General features: G+C 43.2%; 2 protein-coding genes and 1 long non-coding RNA gene across 4 annotated transcripts in view; 2 read left to right on the top strand and 1 right to left on the bottom strand.

The window, feature by feature from the left end:
• Positions 1–9: 9 nt before the first annotated feature.
• SDHAF2 (succinate dehydrogenase complex assembly factor 2) lies at positions 10–4,387 on the top strand. 2 transcript variants are annotated; one of them, XR_014555575.1, is made up of 5 exons: positions 10–262; positions 602–807; positions 1,579–1,688; positions 3,401–3,674; positions 3,713–4,387. XR_014555575.1 is itself a non-coding variant. In XM_083700167.1 (4 exons), the coding sequence occupies exons 1-4, from the start codon at positions 242–244 to the stop codon at positions 3,529–3,531; spliced, it is 468 nt and encodes a 155-aa protein (XP_083556293.1). In that variant the 5' UTR covers positions 10–241; the 3' UTR covers positions 3,532–3,680. The 2 variants fall into 2 exon arrangements, 1 of the variants encoding a protein (XP_083556293.1); XM_083700167.1 differs by lacking the exon at positions 3,713–4,387 and having other exon boundaries at positions 3,401–3,680.
• LOC310826009 overlaps positions 3,986–8,180 on the bottom strand; it is a 7,419-nt gene continuing 3,224 nt past the window's right edge. The window contains exon 2 of the long non-coding RNA XR_014555599.1: positions 3,986–6,988. This is a non-coding gene — a long non-coding RNA (uncharacterized lncRNA). The remainder of the gene's footprint in view (positions 6,989–8,180) is intronic.
• The window catches only part of SAXO4 (stabilizer of axonemal microtubules 4), a 20,597-nt gene continuing 20,048 nt past the window's right edge, over positions 7,632–8,180 (top strand). Inside the window, exon 1 of the mRNA XM_083699503.1 lies at positions 7,632–7,787. Within this exon, the coding sequence (XP_083555629.1) occupies positions 7,712–7,787 (76 nt within the window). The 5' untranslated portion in view covers positions 7,632–7,711. The remainder of the gene's footprint in view (positions 7,788–8,180) is intronic.

Genomic DNA, 8,180 nt, shown 5'->3' with positions numbered 1-8,180 from the left:
CTGCCGAGACCCGCCCCTTCCGCAAGGCCCGCCCCTTCCGGCCTGTTGCTGTGCCGCCTCTCGCAGGAGTAAACAAAAACAGAAAAGGCCCCTCTCTGTAGGCGGCTTTTCCGAAGCGGGCGTGGGAGGCCGAGAAGTGGCTTTAGGGCGCATGCGTTGTGGAGAAACTGAGAGGCTTCCGTAGCGGCCTCTGTGTCTATGGTGGGCCACGAAGGGTAGAGCGGCTGCGGAGGAAACCAGGATGGCGGCTCTGAGCGTTCGCGTGAGTAAAGGGAGATGCACGTTATGTACCTAGGCATTTGTTGAATTCGTGTCCCCCGCTTCGCCTCCAAGGAGCTCAGGGTGAAGCGCATAGGCTTCCTGGCCCCACAACACCAACCCTGCGAGGTGGACTAGGCTGAGATTAAGAGGCAGCGACTGGCCCCCAAGGTCACTGGCCCCCTGAGCGTCACGGCCTCCCCGAGTCCTAGTCCGACTCCCTAACCGTCGCACCAGCAGGGGCTCCGGCGCGTTCGCGTAGTAACGGAGTGGTGGGTCGGACGCTGCTGCTGCTGCTGCCCTTGGTTGCCTGACGCCGTTTCCCTGCCTGTTTGTCTCGCAGCGCCTCTTTCTGCTCCCTGCCTGCGTCCTCCGCTCGTCCAAGTGCTGCTACCGCGGGGACTCTCCCTCCGACTCCGGGCGGGATCTGCTGGAGATCCCTCTGCCGCCTTGGCAGGCCCGGCCCCACGAAGCCCCGGCGAGGAAGCGCGCGAGGCTGCTGTACGAGAGCCGTAAGAGGGGCATGCTGGAGAACTGCCTCCTGCTCAGGTGAGCCGTCGCCTTCTGTTCTGCCTTTCCTAAACCTCCTCGTTGCTTGGACTTGTTTCCTGGTAACCATGGACTTGTTTCCTGGTAACCATATTAAGAATCGAGTCTTTAAATATTAAAACATTTAATATTAATATTATAATTGCTATTTCATTTTATAATGTATATAAAACAGAGATAAGAATGATGAAACTACCGTATGTTCTCTGGGCAGTTTAAACTGATAAAATGCAACTGGAAATTTAGCTGAAAAACAGTGAGTACAAAATCATTGTTGTCTACTTTCTCCATATTGTGCATCATTTTAGAAACCTACATTTTTGAAAAAAGAAATGTTGCTCTCTCTTTGCACTTGGAAGTACCCTTATCCAAGGACAGCGCTAGGAAGCATTGTTATGAAATATTGAAAATCAGCTTATAGAGGAAAAAGGAGAAGATTGTCCATTCTGTTTTCTCTTGGTTATCAAGGGTATAGTCAGACATTGGTTTATCTTGAACTGGTAGAGGGAACCTGGGGCTGAATGTGGTCTCCCCTCTGAGCCCCTCTATCCAGCTTCTGGGACTCTTCTCCAAAGGCCACACCCCTCAGTAGCCCTGCTCCTCATTGCTTTTGCCTGGACCTTGAACTGTAATAATGCCTTTTGTTTGTCTGAATGGGTGTGCAGAAATTTCTGACACTTGCATAGCCAGAATGTAGTATATTTATTACATTGTGGCATTTTTTTCTACCTCATCTGGTTTTCCCAGTATGCTGTTTTATTGTTTCCATAGTTTCTTTGCCAAAGAGAATCTGAATCGAATGAATGAGCAACAGCTGGATCTTTATGATCGCCTGATTAATGAGCCCAGCAATGATTGGGATATCTACTACTGGGCAACAGGTAAAGCAAAACACTGTATTTTGGGGTCACTTGCTATTGGCTCTTATGTGACTTGGGGGGCGTGTCTTATGCTGGGCATTTCACAATATAAAAACTTAAAAATATACAACATAGTAACAAACAAAAACAATAACCCCCCTGCACACAGTTAAAAAGGCCAAAGACCTGGGAGAACGGGAATGTTTTTACCTGATGCCTAAAGATATGTAAATGAAGACATCAGGCAAGCCCCTTTGGGGAGAACATTCCACAAGTGGGGAGCCGTCACAGAAAATGCTTGTTCTCGTGTTGCTGCCCTCTGACAACCTGAAATACAGTTTTAGCTATGAGCAGGGTCTAAAAATTGTCATGTTCACCATATAAACATTCCAACTCTAGCAGTCAGGCTGATCAAGAGTATAACTAATGTATACTCTACCTTTAAAACATATGTATTTTTATTTGCAGTAAGCCCTTTTTGAATTTAGTAGAACTTAACATCCTCCTTAACAAGTATAGTTTTAGGTTGCAGAACTGCTGTATAGTTAATGATAATATAGTGGTACCTCAGGTGAATAACTTAATTCGTTCTGGAGGTCCGTTTTTAACCTGAAACTGTTCTTAACCTGAAGCACCACTTTAGCTAATGGGGCCTCCTGCTGCTGCTGCTGTGCCGTTGCTGCGCGATTTCTGTTCTCATCCTGAAGCAAAGTTCTTAACCCGAGATACTTTTTCTGGGTTAGCAGCGTTTGTAACCTGAAGCGTCTGTAACCCAAGGTACCACTGTATATTATATATTTTATGGCAGCGGTGGAGAACTGGATCTGGCTAGTAGGCTAATACTCTGCTTCCCATGGGCCAACTTTGACAGATGCATGGGACCACCCAACTGTCAGTCACCTGATGGCTTAATACATCAAATGACACCTATCAACATTCAACTGGGTTACTATACAACAATCTTCTTTGAAGATGCACTTTCAGCACCAATTAGCTGACGAGCATTACAGGGAACCTTTGAAGTCCATTTGGAGGTAGCAATTAGGATTCAAAGTGTTTGCTCCAAACAGCTAGTTGTTTTTTCTCTACAAAGAGGAAAATGCTCTGTTTGGAGTGCCACTGAATCCCAGCAGGGCTCCCTGTCTGCATTAATCAGCTGATTGGTGCTGACAGAGAACCCTTCTTTCAAAGAAATAATTGAGAACTCACTTAAACTCCTGATTGTTCTTTTCTTGCTCATACCTGCCCCATTTCACTTATGATGTCTTGTGGGTTGTGGGCAACAGCCTCATGCGACCTGCACCAGCCTAATTAGGTCCACGGGCTGAGACTTCTCACTGCCATTTTACAAGAAGTTCCAAAAACATTCTTGCTCCCTGACACATAAAAAATGTCTTTCGTTTGTTTGCAAAGCAAGCATTCCATTTTGTTTCCTTTTCTGTACTTAACACACTAACTGGGATGTCTTTGAAATGGGGCTTGACAAATAATTTTAAGTCCAGTGACAAAATGATCTTGGAAAACCTACTAGATCTGTAGACTCTCTAGTTCTGAGCAGGGGTAGCCAATGTGATTTCATCCAGATTTTGCTGGACTATAACTCTTATCTTTGTTGGCTGGCACTGATGAGTTGGAATCCAACATCTGGTGGACACCTCAGTGTACAGAATCGTCAGACATTGGTAGCAGAGCTTATACTGTTGTTTCACTTCTTCCTTTTTTTCTCCCCAAAGAAGCAAAGCCTGCTCCAGAAATCTTTGAAAATGAAGTCATGGAGATGCTTAGAGAGTTTACCAAAAACAAGAACAGAGAAAAGAGACTGCAACAACCAGATCTTGAGTATCTTGTTGAAGCTTCACACTGATCTTGTGGTTTCTGGAGAAGGCCATACAGTCTGGACATCATTTGAAACCTAGAAGCACACACTGTGGTATTCAGGCCTCTTGAGTCCCACTCTTGTGAATGGTCGTTGTTTTCCATGCTTTACTTATCTGTAATAAAGCTTCAGTGCTTTTTTTCTTGAAGACTAATTGCCCCCCAAAAAGGATGTGTGGTCCTTTAGATACTTGGTTATAGCTCCCATTAAATTCATTGCAACACTTATGACAAGACAGGTATAGAAGTGTTAACAGAGTACCTTTTCTGACTCAGAATGCACTTCAGCAATCCCACTGGTATAGGACTGCAGGGTGATTGATAAAAACAAAAGGCATTGTTGTGTGTTCTGGTTCATTGAGAAATGCACATGGTTGTTAAATTATACATAAGAAATCACAGTTGTACCTCAACTCCTGAATGCCTTGAGAGTCGAACGTGTCGGCTCCTGAACGATTGAAAACTGAAAGTGAGTGTTCTGGTTTTCGAATGTTCTTTAGGAAGCCAAACATCTGATGGGGCTTCTGCGGCTTCCGATTGGCTGCAGAAGCTTTCTGAAGCCAATCAGAAGCCGCGCTTTGGAAGTTGAACGTTTCATAAGTTGGATGGACTTCCGGAACAGATTCTGTTCGACTTCCAAAGTACGACCCTCCCAGCTGATGTCAAGGCAATAAACAACTATTTTACTTTTAAAAGACAACTGAAGGCGGCCCTGTTTAGGGACGTTTTTAATGTCTGACACTGTATTGTTTTTAATATTCTGTTGGAAGCCGCCCAGAGTGGCTGGGGAAACCCAGCCAGATGGGTGGGTTATAAATAATAAATTATCATTATCATTATTCTTATACAGCTGTAGTATTATTTTATATTCTGCTCAGTTCCAGGATTCCTGGGCAGATTTTTGTATTGTATGATTCTGGCCAAAAGGTGAACAAATGATTGAGAATCGTAGATTTGTGGAAGTCTATAGTACTCTTTATGCTATAAGTGTATTTTCAATAATGAATGGATTGCAACCCCATATAAGTAATTCATTACTGGACATCTTAGATGCTGAGGGTACATTCCTGAAGCCAATTGCTGGAGTTGGTGCAGTGATCTGACTCCATGCAGTCACATGACAGCAATGGGGTTGCCTCAGGCCTCCCCACAAGTGCAGTTCTGGATATACTTACCAGTTTTCAGCTGTGTCAGCCTATGAACTGGTGGATGTGCCCATCACTTTCTTTCCATTCTGCTTGATAGGTTTATTTGCTACTGCCTTTGTCCAATTGCTACAACCCCTGTGTCCCTAGCCTGGAAGACTTTATTCTTATTCTTAGCCACAAGTATTTTTGCAGGAATTTTGAGACATCAGTTGAAGGCTCCACCAGAACTTGTGCATATTGGTGCTGTTTGTTAGTACATCTTCAGTAGATCAATGAGGCCAACATTAACAAGCTGCATATGGAAGATTTGGTCCTTGCATATTGCCCTCGTGTATGTCCTTGGCAGTGTGTGTGTGTGTTTCTTATTTATTTAAAGATTTTTTAAATCCCACTCTTCAGCTAAAAAAGGCTCGCAGAGCAGCTTACAAATCATTAAAATCGCTATATATGCCCTCAGCCTTACAATCTAAAAATAAATGACACAAAAAGAAATGGAGGGAGCCAGGAGGAAATAGGCAAACTCTGGTTCAAATCCATGCTTTCAAGTTGCTTTAATGACCAGCTGGGATGGGAAAATGCAAGGAAAGGAGGTGCCAAAAGTTACTGATCTCTCAGCTGTCCCAGTGGAGTGGCCCTGCATTCCTTCTCTTCCATCATTGGCAACAGGCAGATGTAATTACTGCTACTCAGTGACAGTGGATGCACAGAGGGGCCTAATTCCTGCATAGAATGGACGGCAGCTCCTATTCTGTGGTACCTTATGTGTTTTTTTGTGGGGGGGAGAAAGTCGTATGTTGGGAATTGTGCCAGGGTCCCCAGCTACCTTAATCCAACTTGGGACTCAAGGTTTTAGCTGGCACTTGTCAGTAAAAACCAGTGGCACATGGTTATAATTCCCCCCCCTGCTGACCCTATCCTTTATAGTCTGTGTCTATTCATTTCACTCCTCTTCCTTCATTTGCTACCGTTTGATATAGTGGTAGCTGCAGCATTAAATGGATGCTGTCTGTCCTTTGTAGTTGTTGTAATTTGATGTGTTTGGCAGTTAGTGAATGCTCACACTGTCTCCCCCCCACCCTCAGATGTAGAATAATTCCCACCCACTTGCTATACCAAGCAAAGTTTAATATAGAAGTACACAATATACTGTTAAACAATGAATATCTCCAACTAAATATTCGAAAAAACTTTCTGGCAGTAAGAGCTGTTCGGCAGTGAAACAGACTCCCGTGAAAGGTGGTGGGCTCTCCTTCCTTGGAGGTTTTTAAACAGAGATTGGATGGCCATCTGTCATGGATGCTTTAGCTGAGATTTTTGCATTGCAGGGGGTTGGACCCCTTCCAATTCTATGATTTATTACATTTTTATACTGCCTTTCATTCAAAGGTCACAGGGCAGTTCTCAACATAGACAAAATGAGAACAAAAAATTAGAAGCTGAAAGTAGAATTTAACTTACAAGAACATTATTTCCCAGAACACAAAAATGTGTGCCATTTGCTGACAAAACAAGATTCTTCACTACAAATTCCTTATTCCAAAGGGGATCACCCTTCCATTTGAAAATTTTATGTGAAATACTTAAAAAAGCAAATAAATCAGCCTATGTCTCTGTTCATAAATTTTCATAAACATACACTGTTTATTCAGTCTGCTTGTATTTCCTTTTTTCACCCAATCAACTGCTAGCATTCGTAGCTGAATGAACTTTAGCTATTCTATTTTTAGAAGTTGATGGTGCAAAAAGAAGAAAACAGTACTGTGTGGCTTGTGTCTAACCCTCTTAGGCTCTTTTCCACTTTTCAGTCAATTGCTGGGAGTCAGGTATTTTCAATACAGGTGTTTGAAATTGTTCTAGGATACATAAATACTTTTTCTTCTGGCCAGCAGTGACTTCTTCAATAATCATATAAGTAACACTTTCAGACACCCAGGGGTTTCTGCAGAACATGTTTTATGTAATGTACTTTTTAAAATTAAAAAATCCAATTAAAACTTGCTAGCTGTGTGACAATTTGAAATACAGCTTGGCCCTCCTAGAGTTGGTTCCCCCCCCCCTCCCCTTATCACACAGAACGTTAAAAGTCTTGCTTAAGGTTACATGTTTCTTTGCAGCCATCTAGTCTATGGCATTACCTTTAAACTACCACATGGTGTCATTATAAGCATGTTGATGATGTTTCCTCAATACTAAATATTCACATGCAGGCTTGATCAAAAGTGATGTGTAACTTACATATTTTTAATTTTGTACGCTCAGAGATTTTTCTTCCGTGTCAGAGTTCAGATTGCAGAGATTCTGTGTCAAGCAATGCCACATTCAATGACATGAGTAAAATATAACACAAATACACTTATTTTAGTCCTAGGTAAGCAACAGAATCCTACAGCACCAAAACTGAGCTATCTGAAACCCGCAACTCATATTGATAAGACTTTACAATAACATTTCAATATTATTTCGCAGATACAAATGCAGAACATTTGGAGGTGGATAATGGTGGCGAAGGCTTAAATTCTCAAGAGTTGTGTGCTGGACATCTAAAGTTACACTTGAATTACACTGCACAGCTTTAACTGCAGACATTTAGTAGGCACACAGCCTTACGCATGTTCCTTTCTGCCCACTTGGTACTGTTCTGTGTTTTACGGACCTGGGAGCGGTGGCAGCACTGATTTTGGTGACTCTACCTTGTTCAACTGCTGCATACCTCCCCAGCTCCTATCTAGTAGCTCAACTTGAATACAATGGGACAATGGCTCAGGAAACACACAGACCTCAACCCCTCAAGGGCTATATTTAGGAATCCAAATAATCAGAACCATTTCATCTACGTATTGGGCATGTGTGCCCAGGGCCCCTGCAGTTGCTCCCAATACCCTCTGAACTATAAGGCCATTGGAAGGAGAGCAATGTTGTCGAGCTAGTTGCTAGGTGCTGGTTGCTAGGTTACATGCTGCTAGACTTCAGCTTTCTGCATTCGTCCGTCAAGTTCCCAACTTCAGTTCTTTAAATAAATGAATGGTTCGTTCCTTTTGGACATCTAGTTCTGCTTGCTACCATCAGCCAGCAAGCAGTGCCTCACTGGTTGGGACAGGTAAGGACAATACCATACTCACGAGGCGAAATGGGGTTGGTGGCTGCAGGCTGCTGTCCATGGTGGATTTAGCTTTCTGTGAGGAAGAAGCATGTTGTCTCACAAACTTCTCTACAGTGTCCTTTGGTCTCCCTTGCACTACACTGGCTCAGTACTTTGACTGGAAGTGACTAGCCAAGGATTTCCCCAACTCTGCAATCTTAAGACCTTTTTGGTTGGAGCTACCAGAGACTGAACTTTAGATCTTTTGGACACAAAACATGGTCTGACCCTGAACTATGCTTCTGTACCTAAGTTAAATAGTCCTTCCCCCGCCCCCTTTTCTGTGCTTGGAAGATTGGAAATATTATTTTTTAGAAAAACAACAAGATAAGGGGCAATGGCTAATTGCTG

This window comes from Podarcis gaigeae (assembly GCF_964106915.1).
Source record: "Podarcis gaigeae genome assembly, chromosome: 1".
NCBI classification, from domain to species: Eukaryota; Metazoa; Chordata; class Lepidosauria; order Squamata; family Lacertidae; genus Podarcis; species Podarcis gaigeae.
The sequence above is the reverse complement of the archived record's forward strand: the minus strand, read 5'-3'. Positions and strand labels throughout refer to the sequence as shown.

What these genes read in the sequence shown, in the direction of transcription:
- SDHAF2 (XM_083700167.1), top strand. Translation starts at nt 242, where the DNA reads ATGGCGGCTCTGAGCGTTCGC. An exon ending in GAGAACTGCCTCCTGCTCAG is followed by an intron (nt 808 to 1,578) that starts GTGAGCCGTCGC and finishes TTGTTTCCATAG; the next exon opens with TTTCTTTGCCAAAGAGAATC. An exon ending in TATCTACTACTGGGCAACAG is followed by an intron (nt 1,689 to 3,400) that starts GTAAAGCAAAAC and finishes TTCTCCCCAAAG; the next exon opens with AAGCAAAGCCTGCTCCAGAA.